This window comes from Aquila chrysaetos, chromosome 21, assembly GCF_900496995.4.
Source record: "Aquila chrysaetos chrysaetos chromosome 21, bAquChr1.4, whole genome shotgun sequence".
Taxonomy (NCBI): domain Eukaryota; kingdom Metazoa; phylum Chordata; class Aves; order Accipitriformes; family Accipitridae; genus Aquila; species Aquila chrysaetos.
In genome coordinates, this window is record NC_044024.1 from 20,544,390 (window position 1) to 20,562,951 (window position 18,562).

At 40.0% G+C, this 18,562-nt stretch overlaps 1 protein-coding gene across 5 annotated transcripts in view; it reads right to left on the reverse strand.

Moving 5' to 3' along the window:
- CHRDL1 (chordin like 1) overlaps positions 1-18,562 on the reverse strand; it is a 45,225-nt gene that overhangs the window by 21,447 nt on the left and 5,216 nt on the right. For all 5 annotated transcript variants that reach the window (XR_003920808.2, XM_029996401.2, XM_029996400.2 and 2 more), the window contains exons 3-4: positions 18,071-18,183; positions 14,024-14,117 (exon numbers count right to left, since the gene is read on the reverse strand). Coding sequence is in view for 4 of the 5 variants with exons in the window: in XM_029996401.2 (XP_029852261.1) it covers positions 14,024-14,117; positions 18,071-18,183 (207 nt within the window). In the remaining variant the exon portion in view is untranslated. The remainder of the gene's footprint in view (positions 1-14,023; positions 14,118-18,070; positions 18,184-18,562) is intronic.

Sequence of the window (18,562 nt, forward strand, 5' to 3'; positions counted from 1 at the left end):
ACAGGGCATGTGAAGAAACAGTATGGCAAAAAGTTTTCCATGAAGGGTTAGTAACTTAGTGTGAAGTGCAGCACTAATGCTTTCCTGATAGTCTGGCAAAACAGAGTTAGGTATTAATTTGATAAACCACAGACATTTTATGGAAATTTTCTGGTTCAGTGGAATCTACTCCAATCACAGATTTTTCGTGGAAAGCTGCCTGGGTTCCTGATGGTCTGCCCATGACTTGAGGCTTCCAAAGGCCCAGGTTTGAGGGCAGCCATACTATGTACACAGACCAGGGCTTCCTGGCTTCTGGAGCTTTCCATCTCCTGGGAGAAACAGATGCTGTGTCACATGGATCACAGTCAGTTTTGGAAACACCATCTTTTAGCTTTTTCTGTTTACAACTCTGTTCCTTCCTGGATTGTAAAAGCTTTGTCCTGAGATGCTTTACCCTTACTTGGATATGGAGCAGAAGAGCATCAGCTATCTGCAACTAATCCCTTGAATAGCTTAGACAAATTCCATGGGCAGTTCCTGGTGTTTGAAACAGTAGTAACTTCTGTAGAAGTATTTATGTGCAGAGAGTGAGAAGCAGTAACTTGCTATGAGCAAACTAGCTTTTTGGGAAATGTGGGGTGACTTAATTGAGGAAGGGCTTTAGGATCCAGGCCTTACTACAGTCAATTAAGTTTTCACCTTGGATCCTTCTGGATAGTCAGGAAGCACAGGTACAACCACTAACAAACAATTTTAGGGCACTAACAAAACTGTCAAAACCACCTCAGAATCAGTACAGTCATGGCACGATAATCAGTATGATGTGACATCTGACTTTCAAGACAAGAAAATCAGTTGCTTTTGGGTGGTCTTTGCCATTGTGGACAACGAGACCAAGCATCTTGGGTTTCTGAAAGTCACTGTGCTGAGTTTTACTGATCTGCAACCAGTAATAATAGGTTGAAGTGGTAACCAAGTGTACTCCCAAAATGGAGACTGTACAGATTAGACAAGGAAGGTGTGTAGGCAACGTTCATGCTGCTGCATACCCCTCAGCAGGGTCTGTTAGGACCCTGCACAGCACCTCAGTAAGGGTTTGTGGGTTTTTATTGCATCTCTATGAGATACTTTCTTGTACAATATTCTGGCCATTCTTGTTAGTACTTAACTTTCACTCTCACTATTGCTTATTTTAGTATCAGAACATCTGGCAAAGATCATTTTTTAAAAATCCTACAGACTCTTGGCTTGCTGACTTAGAAACTATTTTTAAACTGCAACATTCAGAATCACCTAGTGTCATTTGCTGAAAAAGATGGGCTTTTAACATCAAGCAGAAATGCTAGGCGCTCAGCCTGGCTTGGTTTTTGCAGTTTGTCTGTTTTATTAACCACCCTTATAAAAACAATCAAGTGCTAAACAATATGAAATTAATCAGGAGGTCTAATGCCTTAAGAAACTTACCATACTGGGAACTGTTCTGCAGATAAGTCTCTCTGGTCTTTTGTAAGTAGACAGGTGATAGATTATGAATTTGAATCCAGAGAGGATTTTATGAAACGTTTTCTGAATCAACACAGAGCATAAGCATGTACAGACCAAGAGACTGAGGATTTGTTCTGGAACCCTGTTTACTAGACATGCAATTGAATTCTGCTATAACTCTGGGACAACTGTTTGCGTTGACCACTCTCCAGCATATTCGCTTGTATTCCCAGCGAGTTTTGCTACTTACTGAACACAGTTGGGAGTGTCAGTTTAGTTGCAACAGGTACTTCAAAGTTTTCTAGGCTGTATCGTGGTGCAGGAAACTGTCTTTGGTCACCAGCTAACTGGTCATCTCACATGCTGCTTCTGTACAGAAATCAGGTCACCCCAAGTTGTAACATAACATCATGTAAGGCCGTATTACTTGCCTTGACATTTAAAACTGGCATAAGAATTGCAGGTTAACTATTCAGAAGCAACACATAAAGAGCAATTATGAAGGTCAAATTAAAACACAATTCTTGGAAATGTGCAGACCGTGACCATTTCTAATGCCAAAGGGGAACATGACTAAAGTATGAGAGTAATTCTCCCTGTTTTGCTTATTGAAGATTTTATGAAACCTTAATCAGCTTAGGTACACACACTGTCCAACACAAGTGGACAGCACTTTGATGACTTGACATCTGTTTTTGGAAAACTGCTTGGGTAGGAGTTGCACATACGCCTAGGTCTCTTTCTTAAAAAAAATATTCTTAATTCTCCTCCTTCATGGAGTCCAGGTCTTTTCCCTACAAGCAAAATCATTCTCTAGGGTAACTTACACATCAGTCAGTAGAGAGATACAGGGATGATTCTTGCTTACTGAGTCTTTTTACTGGTGTTTTTCATAGCAATGTTAAAGGCTAACACAATGGGCTTCAGGTTCCAATGTGAAGGATTAATTCTAGGAGGCCCCAAAATACCAACTGAAGTAGTCAGGAATAACAGTAATGGGATAACTTATTCATGTGCAGAAAATTACATTTCTGGATAAAAACCTGCAGGTGGAGTTGCAATTTACAAAGTGGGTTGAAAGAAATCCAGGCAGCGATGTCGAATAAAATGCTAACTTGCACTGACTGCAATTCATGCTAGGAGCTGGAAGCATAAAATGCAGGGAGGAGAGAGTTGCAGATAAGATGTTGGAAGCTTCCTTTGTGTTACACACCTTGTCACCTCTCTAGCTTTCTTCAGCTGCTCCCAGAATGCAGGCTGCAGTTGCCAAAGGCCAACCACAATGTAAAAAACGCTGTATTTTCCTCCACCACTGAAATGTGTTTTTAACATGAACCAGGCTGTCACCCACAGGAGTTGTGCATCTGTCTTAGAATGGAATTCACTTTGTGTTTGTGTATGGGACGAGACTTCCCCAAATTAGCTAGTCTGAGTACTATCATTCATAGCAATAGCTGTATCCTGAGCCAGACACATGCAGAGTAGGAACTGTGCCTCCCACTCCAACTTTTGAGCTTTTATCTGAAAGTGGAGCTGGGACTGGCAGCAGCAAAAACAGTTCTTGTTTTTTTCTGCCAAACACCCATGACAATGGGCTGACTAGTGCTTTTTTTTTTTTTTTTTTTTTAATTCCTAGTGCAGAATCTTTAAAACTTTAAGGGTAACAATACACCCTAAGGTCCCACCTTACATGTGGTGAAGAGCATCTTTTACACCACAGTATAGATTAGTCCATTTCTTTCAGGTGGGTCCCAGTGAAGCCAGGGAATGATTTCTGGAAGGAAGTACTCCTCAGTGAATAATTCTGGGGACTAGGACTCTTAAGTAAAAAAGGTGTAGTGGTTTAATTTCAATTTTGGGGCAGCAATATTGAAAATTAATTCAAAGCACATGAGCTGTGCTTTGGTTCAAAACATTTCCCTTTAGCAGGTAATGCTTTTGCACCTCATGCAGGAGAAACTGAACTAGAAAGAAGGTCCTGACAAATGTAGTGGTGTGCTTCATTCTTGATGATGTACCCTAGTAATGCTCTGTGTCATTGGTATATGGGGAAAGCCACAGCAAGTGATATATTAGTATCACATTGGAAGGCAGCAGGTTTGGACTCTCCTTTGTAGTTGTGCATGTTTGCTGCCTACTAACTCACATTACTTACCCTTCTGTGTCATCAAGGACATGTACAATACTTGAGAATCTGAAGCTCCTTTGCAGCTCCTACTGACTGCAAAATACAGACTTCAGTCTGGCATCTTACTGAAGCAGGCCCAGAGTGAGTGACTGCAGTTTACTCTTATAGTTAGTTTTGACTGCACAGCCAGTTGGAACATGTTTGAATTCTCTGTCACCCTGATGTACAGGAGAGAAACACAAAGCAAGTAAATCTAATCGCTTCAAAATTCGCTTTGCAAGGGGACCTGGGCTAAACTCCTCTCTCCAGCTTTAAAATGGTATGTGCCTCCTTCTGTTGCTGGAACAGCTATTTTGACAGCTAGATAAGCAGGTATAGATGTGAGCAGTTGTGGAACTGCTCTGATGAACAATATCTGAACTAGCCTCCTTTCACCTAAGGAATCAGGGTTCTGAAAAAGCAGCAATGAGTCCTTTGACCCCTGCTGCCTTGGTGTCTGTGTTCCAAGGGGTTCAGCCAAAGCTCTTCCCAGTCCTGGAAAAATCTAAGTGCTAGTAACATTCCAAGTAGAAGATAAAGAAGCCTGCCTCCAGGCAGAAATCCTCGTGTGTTAGGCTCTTCCCTCTACTATACATAAACCAATGGAATATGGTTATTATATATAAGAAACAGCTACTCAGTATGAGACACATATTTGAAAGAGGAGTAAATATGTGTTGATAATCTGATCCTTACAAATTCAAACCAGAGCAGCCTAAGACTTAAAGAGGTGAGGGAAGCATCCTGTAGAAAGAGATTATGCAGCTTGCTAGGAGAGTGACAGTCAGCAAGATTTTGAACATAGTTATGTTGAATAAATCTGGAACAACTCTGTTGATTGAACTAACCCTGATGCTCTATGTTCAAACCAAACTGTATTTTTTTAAATATCCTTTAAAAAAAGATTCTCATGTTTATATGGGAAAAAGATCACATAAATAATAGTCTTCCGTGTTTATGCAGAGCATTTCATGCACAAATAGCAGTGCTTTTATGTAACACAGATCACTTGCCTATTTTCCTGCAGTTCCATGAAACTAAGGTACAGTGACAGCAGTAGGTTTGCTTTGTACCCGGAGATCCAATTAATGCTTATCTTCTGATCTATCTGTACCAGAAGGGCCAGTGCAAAGAATCATATAGCTGGGAATCTGGATTTCCTCATTCTGCCACTGTGATTCACTTTTCCAAAAAGGCCTTCAGTGCAGGAGATGTTCTGTGATCATATTTTGGCCACCTCAGCACGAGTGTGCTATGCTGGGGCTACTTGGTGAGAGGGGCCAAATGCAGAGGGGATAAAGAAAACAGAGAAGACAGGGAATCTCTGTATTATAGGCAGCAAGGGACATTGTGGAACACAAGTGTCAAGGTGACCCTGGATAACGCATGCTCTGTTTTTTCCAGAAATTTACCAAACTTTCCTCAGTATCTGTGGAGGTCTCTTACATTTGCCTCAGAAAGGCAGGAAACCTGTCAGCTCCATCAACTCAGTTACTACGTATTCCTGACCTGCTCCTAGTGCAGCTTCAGGGCTGGACGACTAAACTGAGCCCCGAGTGCCATCAGCACGTAGTGGGACAAACTGCTATTGCAAACTGGCTGTTGCGAGGTCAAAACCTCCAGCTGCTGAAAGGATAAATGTTTTTACTACTACCATGTCAAAAAGGGTAAAACACAAATATTCTAGAGCTACTTCGTCACCAGAATTAAATCCTGATTCATCATCTCATGAGAATACAGGAACCTCAGATAGAGAAAACCTATTACACTGTTTCAGTGCAAGGTTATCTTCTAGGGATCACCTAGTATTATTTTAAATAACCTTTGTGGCTGGAGGTCCTTGGGGGATTATAGCACAGCATAAGAGAGCAAATGGATTTCTTTCCTATTAAAAATTCCTTTGTTTAATTTCTTCCCTCTACTTTTGTTTCCACTCTACATGAATGTGTCACCTCAAGGTCTGATCTGAAGTGCATTGAACTAAATAGATTTGGAACCTGGCCCAAACACCTACTCTGTGTGGTACAGCGTAAAGGCAGTTTCCTCTTTCATCTTCTGTCTCATATTTCTACCATACTCCTTAGCATTTCTAGAGAGGGGACTATATCACAGTCAATAACTGCATCTGTTTTCATAGAAGGCTGAGTCCAAAAACTATCAAAGCTAATAGAAATCTGTTGATTGACTACAGTATACTGTGGATCAACTCTCAGTCCATCTGCATTTAGCCTTTTCCGTCAGCCATGCATCACAATCCAACTTATTATAAATCCATGATTTAAAGAAACATAGATGATGTGTGAAGGTCCCTTTAAAAAACAACAAAAACAGTGCAACAATGTTGTTTTTAAAGCAGTGGCTGAGGCTGACAATAAATTTGGATTGAAAAGTTGTGCATTATCCAAAAACTGCAAACACAAGCTCTAAACAAAATCCATATGTGCCCCTCAGAGGTGCAGGTGTCAAAGATATTAAGCCACAAAATGCTTTACATTAAAATAACTTCAAGGACCAGGTTAAGCTCTAAAAACTCCAAGGTAATTCAGAGTTAATCGCAACAGCTAGTCTTTAATATGGTCAGACGGTAGAAAGTGTATGAAACTCACTGCTTGAAGGAACTAGTAGCACCTTATCTAGACAGTATGAACTTTCATACAGATTCAAGCCAAAGATGTAGTTTCAGTTTAAACATTCAAAAGGCTGTTGGTTGTTTTTTAGCTTTCTAGAGCTAAAGTCAAGCTCTTCACATTATTTTAATATATATTCTGCAGCTTAATTTCCTGTGTTTTCTTTTATAGTGGCATAAAAAATTGCCCAGCAAAACTCTGAAGGAGTCATAAAACACTTTCTAGGTTGCTCCATTTTAATTCCTGCTCTAAGGTTGAACTATTATATGAATCTACCAATCATTCTTCCAGCCAAGGAAACAAATTAAATGAAGCTTTGGTGCATTTTGAATCCTCTCTGAAGCGTCTTTGAAGCTCTTGGAAGTTATCTTGGAAAAATTCTGAGCAGCCTATCCTATCACGTCAGTCCAAAGAATGGAAGTTCTAATTCTGTCACCCATGTGGGAAGATACATATTTTTTCAGTGCATTTTGGATGCTGATTTACAGATATATTGTTTGAAATTTTTTTTATGGTCATAAAAGCAGAATGGAAACAAGCGATAACCACAGTCTGGCTGTGATAGCAAACATTCCTTGTGAAGCTAGTAACAAATGCAGATCACAAAACAAACTGAATTATCTGAGCGCACGTCAGTAGGAAAAAATTAGACATCTCCCAAGAATTCCTATATCGTTATATTTCCAAATCAACTTTACTTCCAAATAAACAATATATTTGAACTATCTGACAGCTACCCATTGTTGGGACTATACAAAAAACAGAGCATCTCACTAATCTCTGGTGCTGTGTAACATTCTGTGAGTCTTTCATATTCCAGATACAAATATCTACCTTGTTTGTATATGTGGAGTAACCATAAACAAGCACGCCTCTGTAATTCTATGGTACCTCCACAGGAACCAAATGTGGACTGGAAAAAATTGAAATTTGCTCTTATCAATAGATAATAATAAGTAGTTCTCCAGTTATTACTGTTAGCTGCTGTGTATATTGGCATACCTATTCCACAGTCTCCTGTACTGTGGCTGCCGAGAGCTTGGGTCACAGGTTATTTTTAATTTCTTTTTCATTACCTGGAAAGTGCAGAGGTGGGCAGTGAAGGCATAGCTACTGGGCCTGCAGGCAGTGCAACAGCATGGATTAAAGGTCTCAAGAGATTCAGATGCTGAGGTAAAGTAACAAGGAAGGGCGGAGGTGAACAATGAAGGGGAGCTGAGTATGCAGAATTTCTTCCATGAACTGAGGCTCATGTCAGACAGGTGACAAAGTGGGCAGGATGCTGAGAACGTTTTTCTAAAATCTGAGATATGCCTGTAGCTCCAAACTCGTATTTCCGTCAACAGACTGTTATTTAAGTGCCAACTATCTATTCCTTGGTGTTAGGAAGACGATCCTCGTAGGACTCATTACTAAGGTGGTTATGAACTTGTTAAATACCATGTATCAGTTACAGAATATATAGATTTTATTCTTTGGACGAACAGTTCAGACAAGCATGGATAATGGTTTCAAATGATCAAGATTTTCAGGAGTCTAGCTTTCTGTATTATCTCTCAGACAATTCAGCTGCTTCCAGAAGTGTGGATAATGTTGTATGAGCAAAGAATAAAACCAGTAGGACTTTCAAGCTTTGCAGTTCATTTGTTAATGCTGATTATTCCTGAAGTTTCCTCACTCTTTATTCCAAAAGTAATTGTACAGAAATCTCTTTCTGCATACTGAGTTTGCTTTTTCCTCATGTCTTTTAGCACTGTGTTTGTACGGAGACACTTCCAGGGACTTTCAGTTGTACATGCGGTACACTATGCTGTCACTGATAGATTAGACTTTGTAGGTGACATGTAGGTCAGATGTTTGAACTCCTTCAATGCTAATTGTTGATAGCTACAAAAGAGGTGTGTGAAGGGAACCCCAGTTATTATAATGTTATACTTTCAATACCTAACTTTACTGATGCTTGTGCTGCCCTAGATTTTTTTTCATCTGAACATTTCTGCCAAGATTTAACATTCTCAATCAGTGAATTACAGAGATTGTCCTCTACTGTTCCTTAATCCCTGCTAGTTGGAGTGCCCTTCATGTGTCAAGCACAGTGCTGCCATCAGCTGCTGTGTGTAGGGGACTAAGAATTCACTACCAAAATCACTTACAGGGTAGTGTTGTTTTCCACAGGTGATGGATTTGATAAGATTTCTTCATAGTTTATCAAGTCTTTCATAAAATTACAGCTGTTACTGCTCTGTTGTTTTCATCTCAGACTACATCGAGGCCTTTAGGAGGCACCTTTGTAAGATGCCTTTTTTTTTAATTACTGTCTCAAAATACAGTATGTATCAACGTTCACTAGCTATAATATTTGCTGCTGTCAAATTCAAATTTCAGAAGAAGAATCATGAAAGAAAGAAATGCTATCTGCATATCATTCTTCTCATGAGAATCTCCCTGTGGCCCTCTTCCGTAATCCTTTCACCATTATATGAGAGCTCAGAGATTGTTTATACTGCTGCATGATCGATAGTCTCAAATATTTTTACGAGGTAAGATGGAAAGTGGGTGTTCTGGCAGCACAGTTCATGAAGAAATTCTGCTGCCTGGGGACTTAGGCAATAGAGGGACAGATTAACATACAGAAGGGAAAAGGTTTTCTGTGTTGGCAACTTGTCAGGGTTGAGAACCTTGAAGATCCTTCATGGTAGGGCAAAGATCTGATCTTTTGGACAGTGGAGAGTTCTAAAGTTTCACAAGTCATATGTGAAGTCTGGATCCATCTCCAAATTCTCATTAAATACTTAGGTGTTTGAACCATGCATATTGGTTCAGGCACAACATTTAGAAGGATGATATGCCCTTTGCCAGGTTACTCATAAAAATTCTTGATCTTGAGTATTGCTATAATAGTCTGTTTTCAGTCTGGAATTCAGGATATGAAGTGTTTCCGACTTTAATTTCAGAAGTGTAGCATCAGTCAACAGAGGTACATTTTATATGGGACGTAACAACTGTTCTTTTACTAACAGCATAGAAAACAGTATCTGCTCAGTAAGAGACCATGTGAACATCTCTTAGAATTACCATATTCATGTGTTTTTTTCTCTTTCCTATTCAAGCCTCACACCCATTTATTTAAGGCAATTAAAACTCCTTGTAACTTCAGTGAAATCTGGGCCATGAGTTTCTCACTTAGTGATATGAGAAGCGTAGGTGGTAGCAACAAGAATTGTGCAGAGAATGGAACAGTTGGGCACAATATGCCTTCCTCCATCCCACAAATATTTGTGAAATAGATTGGGTTCTTCTGAATTGAAGGGTAAGAAGACTAGAACTGAGAGCCTGGCAGCTTTGGTGTGTGAGCTGGGTAGAACACAACACCTCTTCACCAAATAGTTTACTGTATGTGCATTCTGCAGTAGAAAATCATTCCACCAGAGCATTCCCAACTGCCCAAGTTGAAGATTTTGGTAGTAATTCAGTGCAAGATGCATTGTATTATACACATGCTTCTGTGTTTATATATACGATGTGTATCAGGTCAACAGGTGGTGTACATACTCAGCACCTTGCAAGGCTGAGTCTTTAAGAATATCTACACTACAGAGTGCAGTGTGCTACCTGGACTAGCTCAGTTACTGGAAGAAATTGAAAAAAGGTAGCACTGAGCTCATTGCAGGTGCATTTTTCCTGCTTCTTAAGCGAGTTTTGCAGTGCAGTGAGTTCTGCACTGTCCTAACTAGGCTGCTTCCAGGATCCAAAATAGCTAGTTCAAAGACACAGGTATTACTAAGTCGTGCTGCAGTCTATTGCGCAGACACAGCCTCATTTATTTTTAGGTGATGTTCTCAGACCACTAATTGTGAGACACCTGATCTCATCCATCTTTGTATTTAGTCCACCTACGTATACAGGTACCACTTGGCATTTTGTTGTTATTTCAATATCTAAAGAACAATGAAAAGTACATCTGAAAAGTGGTTTGAATTTGATACAGAAAAATCATAGTACCAAAGGAGCTTAAACTTAAATGTGTTACTAATCATGAACGTTCTTGGAAACCAGTGTGTTTAGTCAGGGCTGCAAGCTTAAAAATACTAGAGCCAGATAGGCTGATTCATACATCAGTGTGCAGCCTTATCTGCTGAGAAATCAAACCAGCAAGTGGAATATGGAAACCCCTTCTAAATCCTGCAATTGTGCATTTTTGCTTCTGATGTAAGCTTCTCCCATCTTAGATTTACATATTCCAGAGTGTACTCAAAAATTTTGGATCTTTAACTAGACTCTAAATGCTTTGATTTGCAATCATTCCACGTAGAAATGATACGATCTACAATAAATGTTCCATTTATAAAGGCACTGTCCATAGTAGTGCCATAAAAGACAGCTGCAGCTAAATGCTTGAAGAACTTGTACATGAAGTTTATTTTTATGACAGGAGGCAGGAGGTCTGAAGTCCACTTGAGCTCAAGAACCGCTCCAGCTCTAAGAATCATGGTGAATTCTCTCCCTGACTCTGTAAATCACCTCTCCTCTGACAATGCCTGGAGCATCGTGAGGTGGAGGGACGGAATTCAAGCTTGGAAGCATGGGATGTCCTTTTGGGTCTCACTAATGTGTAAAAAGAGTCCCAATGAATGTGAACCTAGTATTTTTGATCACATATGTGTAATGACAAGAATCTAATTCAGATTGTAAAATACTTTTCAGAGCTGCAAAAGGGAGGAATATCTAGTTCTGTGTAAGACACAAGGTCTGGATTTTGCCAATGCTAGAAAGAATGGGCTTCAAAAAAAAAAAAAAAAAAAAAGAAGTGAATCTCTGATAGAAGCTGGTAGGATTGAACCACTGGTGAAAAGTAGAAGATGCTTCATAACATATGTCTGACAACTACTTAAGATTCATGGTGGCTGGTGCCAGGGAGACAGGATACAAACACTGCATCTCTTTGTGTCAGCAAGTCCAGTGTCACTATGGATGCAGGAGACATTAATTCCAAGGGGAGAGCAGTGCCAACTTTTCTCAAAGGAATCCCTTCAACAGCTCCTCCACTTAGGTAGTTATGAAGTTCAGTTTCCAATGAAAGTTGCTGCCTCCTGGCATTACCTCTGCTTCATTAAATAAGGAGGCAGTTATTTGGGCAGTTACACTCTACAAGGCCTGCAGAAAGGCAGGAGGAAGAGCCCAAAGTCACTGTGACTAGCACTACTCATTTCTGAAATGCAGCTTGAGAAACTGAGGGGAAACATACGTGACAGAATATAATGAGCATTTATGAGAGTAATTCGAATGGATGGCTAATGGCCAGAGCTCTGGCACGTTCCATTAAAAAATAACCAGGGAAACCAGAGAAGTGAATTTCCTGCATATCATGGGATGCTGCACAAAAGACATTGTATGCCATACACACAGGAATGGAAAGCTGGCATAAAATGTGCAAGAATGCTTGAGATTCCTATTCAGATCAGGCATAAACATTACCACTGAAGATAGAGCACCAAATACAATGTGCATAATCACTGCAGAAAGCAGAATGCAAATAACCCCTGAAATCACAGCAGATTCCTGGTCCTCTTTTGCCTAACATTGGTGCAGATCTGTCTGAATTACAGATTCAATTAGGCAAAAAAATAAACCTTTGTGAGACTCTCATTTTTAATGAGATGCTGCCCAGCTAGCAATTTAATGGCCCACCTTATGTAGAAAATAGACTATAGATAGACTCTAGGAGCAGTTAAGAGAAGATAATGGATCACAATTCAGGAAAGGCTCATTCTGATAATTTTCTGGATTTATCAGTTTAAACACACAGTACAAAATTCTAGCTGAAGGCTGTGAATAGCAAGAACTTAATTTGGTAATAAGGACTTGAGAGTTTACAGGGGCCCTTCATCTTCCTTAGTAGGTCACTGTAGAATGTTTTAAAATCTTGATAGGTGTCACAACATTTACAGCCTCATGAACAGAAAAAAGCCAAACAGTTCACTGCCAAAGAGCACTTGAAGCAAAACCAGTCAATCTAGAAGCATTTTTATGTTTCTATACTAAATACTGTACAGAGATATTAAAAAAAAAAAAAAAGAAAAAGTTCCTGACCCCAAATGCCAATTACATACTGAGAGTGGGATTTTTGTGATTTAACTTAAGCTGTCAAAAAAGTAAGCATCTAACGTAAGCTATTTGCCTGTGCTCCCTCAATAATCAGTGGAGAGAGGCAGGCATCCCCAGGGAAAAATTCTTCTCATTCTGGCTAACAGGATGAATCACCCTCTGGGGACAGCATGTTTCCAACAGCTATAAAGGGTATCTAGATGATTCCCTTGCCAACTGAAGTTTAGATTAGTTGGAAAAATAGACCAGGTTTTGGGCACACCGGCACACCAGTCCTCCTTTTGATCTGAAAACAGAAAAGGGGTTCATGTTCCCAGCATCTTGCCACTTAATCTAACAGTACTAGTTGGTCAAATAAAGCATACTACCTTACAAACTTCCTTTCCTATGTATTAGACCATCCTAGGTAAAACTCTACCATCAACTAGATGCCAAAGTGTTGGATCTAAAGTTGAATGGGATGAATCTCATCCTGGGACACAAAAAGAGTGGCACCATGGCATCAGATGAGTTATGCACTTGAAATGCTTCTTCTTCATCACTCCAAAAAAGGATTCTAGATACCTGGATCACATATTGATATACACATCTGATAGACAGATGTATATAATTGTCAGGACAGATGAATCCTACCAAAAATTGACGTGTGGGTGCCATTTATTCTCCAGTAAGTGCAATGAACACACTCCAATCCCAGCTGAACAGCAAACTGCTTGTGCACTCATGTCCCTCCACCATTGCGTATTGCCTCCTGCTCACAGGTTTTGGTCAGGGAACAGCTGTTTTCCTCAGACAATGAAACTCTCTAGAGAAAGTAAAATAAAAACCCTTTCTATGATGCTGCATGAATACTCTTTTATAAGTGGAAATGAGGGGTGCCACTAAGACAGACATTTAGGGAAAAGCTCCAGTCAAATCTACCAGCCATTAGGCCATGTCGGGAATGTTGTAACAGCCTCGTGAAAGATCCTGCTTAGTCTCTTTCATACAGTGGCTCTTAATAATGAGCATATAATAAATGTACAGTCTGGAGGAATTTACTATACAGTATCCAATTGGATTTATATAGTCATAAACTTCTACAGCACTGCTTCTATGATTTACAACAGTCTCTACTAATTATGAAGCTATGCCTGGATTTGAGATATAAAAGGCAAATGTTACCAGACTGGTTGTACAGTGATACTATACAAATGCACATTTGCCACAGCAATTTTGAATTGCTTGTTAACAGAGAACCATTGCAAATAACAATGTATTTTAGCCTGCTCTTACGAAAAGCACCAAAAGCAGAAACCTAGGAAGTTTGTGGGATGGGGTTTTATTGTGATGGAGTTTAGAGATAAGGGAAGGATTGGGGAGCGGATGGTCCACGGACCCCATCAGTGAAACTTCTGCTACCTTCTGCCTGGATTGTAGGGGACTGGACTTGGTAGCTTACCTGATCCCTTCCCAAATTTATACTTCTGATTTCCTGAAAAGAAACCACTATAGGAAATACTGTAACTTACTGTAGGACAAGTGTCTCATGACCTATATGGATATAGAAGGATGTTTACTTCACAGAAGTTTCCTAGCACAGACATTTAATTTTGCTGTTACTCAGTGTATTAAATAACTATTTCAGAAAGGACTGTATGTCATTAGTAGGAATTACCTGGGCATCGTGGGCAGCACAGCTGTGGTACATGCACAGGGGAAGGACAGTGTAGACTTGGGCATCTTATTCTGCTGCACAGTACATTTCCATTCTGCAGGTGGAACATAATACAATACTTTAATGAAATGGCCTGTCTTAGAAATTTCTGTGTTTTTAAAAAAAAAAAAAAAAAAAAAGCCTTTTTACAACATTCTGATTTCACTCACACCAGGGTAAGCCCAGACTACTTTCACTGTCTCTGAATTTATGCTGGAGGTCAGAATGCAGCAGAAATCCATACAAACCTGAAAATCAGAGGAATTGCCTAAAAATGGATTGCAACAATCTTAATTTGTGTTTTTCTTTTGAGCAGATTATGCTTAGGAATTGCATTTCCAAAACTAAGACACAGATAATGAATGGTAGGTCTCTGAGATATCCCTTACTGAGGGTTAGTTCAAGACCACAAGAGACAATAGTGTCTGCAATTGTTCCTGAAAACTGTGGAGAATCTTTTGTTTTCATTTTATGGGTTCCCCAGTAGACAAATAACACTAGTTGGTAAGTAGCCATTTTTCTAAGGAATATGAGCAAGTCTTGGGAATAGTGTTCATTATTCATGTCGTTAACAGAATATTCTATTTGACCACATCTAAGTTTGATTTATAATTAAAACAGGGAATTTTCATTCTCCAGTGTCTGTAACCAGAAAAGACCATCCATTTCAAATTCCCATTTCCCATCTATAATTCATCCTCCTAATTTAGCTCTGAGTTGCTCGTGTTTATAGCAAGAACGATCTTTTAGCATGAACACTGATACTATGCCATGACTGTAGTTTTAGGTGGTGTCAGGAATAAACCCACTTCACTTTCATATGCCTTCTGGAGCACTGCAGTGTTTCCAGTGGAGGCGCAGACTTCCTTAGATAGCATATGTATAGGCTTTTCTAGCCATCTCTTTCAAAATAATCCATTGACTCCTAAATATCTGCAGACCACAGGCTGGAATCGTACTGTTAGATCACTACTACCCACAAACGACATTTGTGCGTCTGCTTTAGAAAGAGACACTAAAAATGGTATCACCATCTGGTTCCAATGATGATTGAAATTAAATATACTGATTTTATAGAGGAGGAGCAAATTTTAGGCTGTAGACTCTTTGCGGGATAGGGACTATCACTGGTCTGCACAGCTCCTTGCCCAGTAGACCATCAGGTGAGAGCCTGTAAAGCACTACTGTAGATGAAAGGCTGGCACTGTCTGCTGGCCTGGCTCCATCCATGTTGCTTACTTGTCCTGTTCCATGGCCTCACTCCCTTTTTAATTATTAGTCCTGTGAAATCTCCTGAGGTGAATGTTTACTTTCTGTGCATGATCATCTGTGATAAAAATTCTGCAGGCCTGCTTCGCTCCTCAGTGCTGCCTGCAGTACTCCAGTGTTTGCAGCAGGACAGAACTATTCTAACTGATCTTGTGGTTGCTAAGACTGATCTTATGCTTAGATTCACAGTGACATTTGGGAGGCCAAGCCCTACTGACTAGAATAGGACTTAAGCTCCTGTAGGCGTCTGTGAGCCAGGGCCACAGTTAGCATGTCTGCATCAGATACCCAAAGAGTAACAATGCATCCCTCTTCCCAAGCTGTGTTATCAGTGCTAAGGGTGGAGAGCATTCACTTTAGCCCCTGACTATGAACACAAGCAAAAAGCTGCTGTATTTGAGAGTAAAATAATGATCTGACAAATTGTGAGTGCTCTAATTTACCTGACAGTAACAGTCAACAGTCTCCACTGTGTACTGGGTGGGGGGAGGAAGGGTTGTAAAAGAAAGGGGGAACAGGGTGAGAACACTGAATTATGTTTAGTTTTATTCTGGTTTAAGTATGTAATTATAACTTGTAAAAATACAATACTACATACACACAAAAACAGGAAGGCTTTTTTTTTTTTTTTAAATCCTAGGCTGAATAATTTGGCCTCTGTTTAGTTAGTTAATTTGTCTCGCCTTTTTCTTAAAGATCAGAAGCGTATGCGTTAGAGGGGATGGACAGGCAGACTGTTGTTTAGAGATGGATCAGAGATCTTAGTCTGTTGCCTGGCTGATATGACTTGTTTTGTGCAGAGATCATATGGATCATGATGTTTGAGGCCAGCAAAGAAATTTTGGCCACACTGGAGATGAAGATTCCTGGGGATTTTTTTTGCTTTTCTCTGCAGTGTGAGGGAGTAGGTTGCTGCTTCACAGTCTGTACATACCCTTTGCCTAACTGATTTATTGCCAGGGAATCATGGGTGGGTTACACTTAGGTCTCTCTTATTGGCTGTCAGTAGCACACTTTAGTTTCATTTTTTATGCTGTAATATTTGGTTTAAGGTCTGTGCTTGTGCTATGTCATGGCATGTTTTCTAATGCTTTATCTAGCCTTAATTTTGTTAAAAATTGTAAATTATTGAGAGTTTCCTGATGCTCTGGAGCTTTTACTGTAGGTCAGTGTTCTGAGGACATTTCTTTTGGACAGGACAAAGCTCAAATGAATGGCTGGATGCTGCAGTTGTTATTTGGAGTCCTCCTTCCAGGCAACAAGAGTCACATCCCAGAGATCCCTCAGCATCCTCACTGCTGAAATAACCCCAAGTTACATTTTGCACCCTCAGAGTACAACAAAGGTAAAACAGAGCAAACAAGGAAGTAGAGTCCAGAACCACTTCTGAGCTGCATGTACTGATAATTAGCAGAGTTTCCTTCTTTACTAACCTTGTTGCCCTAAACTGTCACTCTGTTCTTCCGTGCCCATGTGCGAGGGAAAGAAGTAAAATATACTCATTTGTTGGAGCCTCACAGTGCGTGGGTATGCCTGGATCACAGCAGTGCTGTTCTCTAGGGGAGCATTCCATGCACTTTCCCATCCCCCCAGACTAACATCTTCCTAAAAATCATTGAGCCATGATTTGTATCCAGATCTCTAGGGTTTCCAGTGAATTTCATCCCCACCCAAGACAGCCTTCCAGCAATTTAGAGTGTTTTACCACACATGGACTCTGAGGGCGTTTTCAACTTTGCATATAGATCAGCTAAAGTGAGTGGAAACTCCTTTTTGCTATAATCAGGGACTTTTCCTTTTCTTCCTACTACATTGCTTTTTCCTCTTACAGATGCATTCTGCTGCACACATCTGAGGTAAAGCCAAGCTTGTGGGACTACTGTTTGTGCATCTCTGCACTAAATTGTAGTAGCAGATCCCTCAGAACAAATGCTGCATGGGGGCCCAATATTTTACACTTGCAGGGAGGGAAATAGCCAAGAAAACTTTATTCTGCATTAAATACAGCAGACAAAACTCAGCATCTGGAGTGCCTCGTGTTAGTGATCAAGATCCCTTATTCTTTAGTCATTCTGAAGTACTCCAAGGGACATATTCTGCCCTCATTTTCCTGACCCCCCCCAGCTGCATTTGACATACTTAGGGGATCTATGACTGCTGTATCTTCCTACCAGGCATTAACTGATGGTAGCCAAGGACCTCTCCTTTCACGTCCTACCCAATTCTCTCTGTTCTCCATACACTTTTCTCATTTTTCATCATCTCATTCTTCTTTCATACATTTTTTACAAACAGTGATATCCAAGCCTGTTCCTTCAGCACTTTAGGGCAGCAGATGCTTTGACTGTGGAAATTCCTCTGAAGATGCGGACATTGTACATAGATCAAAACACTACCAAATTCAGGTTCAGCATAATCCTCCATATTGATGGAACTGCAAGGATTATATTTAGGTAGTGGGGTCCAATTATTCAAGATGTAATGCTTAGCATTGACAAAGCTTCTGGCTAGTTAAGGAGCTGTTTTGTCTACACCATGCAAGCATTTTTTGCTAGTATTGGCCTTCTCTGTTAATGTTTTCCCTTCACTAGGATCACCTGCCTCCATTTCCTGCAGCATGATCAGGACCCACTAGTGAAAACAGGTTTGGGCTTTGTCAAATTGTAGATACAACATAAAGGATTCTAGTCAATTAAGCATGTAGAAGAAGTTGTAGGATCAATAACTCAGCAGTCCTACCTCTGAGCAAAGACAATTAACGCAGTAAACAAGGCCATAGGGTTCTAGGTAAGGATGCCATCTTTCTCCTACACGATACTTCTTATCTTGAAACACACAGTATGTATCTGAATCTGTAAAACAGTAAAGAATTGAAGAGATACGAATGAATGTTCCCATTCCGTACTTACAAAGTGTTTTTAGGTGTGCAGTGTTCTCTGTAAACTATGTTTGTGGATGGTACATAAAATTTTGTAAAGAATTACTATTTTTTCTTTCACTGGAGAATCACACAACGGAAATACCTTTAATTTCATGTGCTATTGTTTCTAACCTCCCAAACCAAAATAAATTACATGGCTTCCCCTCTTTCCAAAATTGCAGCTCCTGAAATAGCTGACAAAATGGCTTTCCTACAGGGTGAGTTTATCCTTTCACCTGCAAAAACACAGGCTAAGATCCTGTTTAGGTAACAAAATTAAAGTGCTTGATTGCTCAGACAAGTTTACAAAA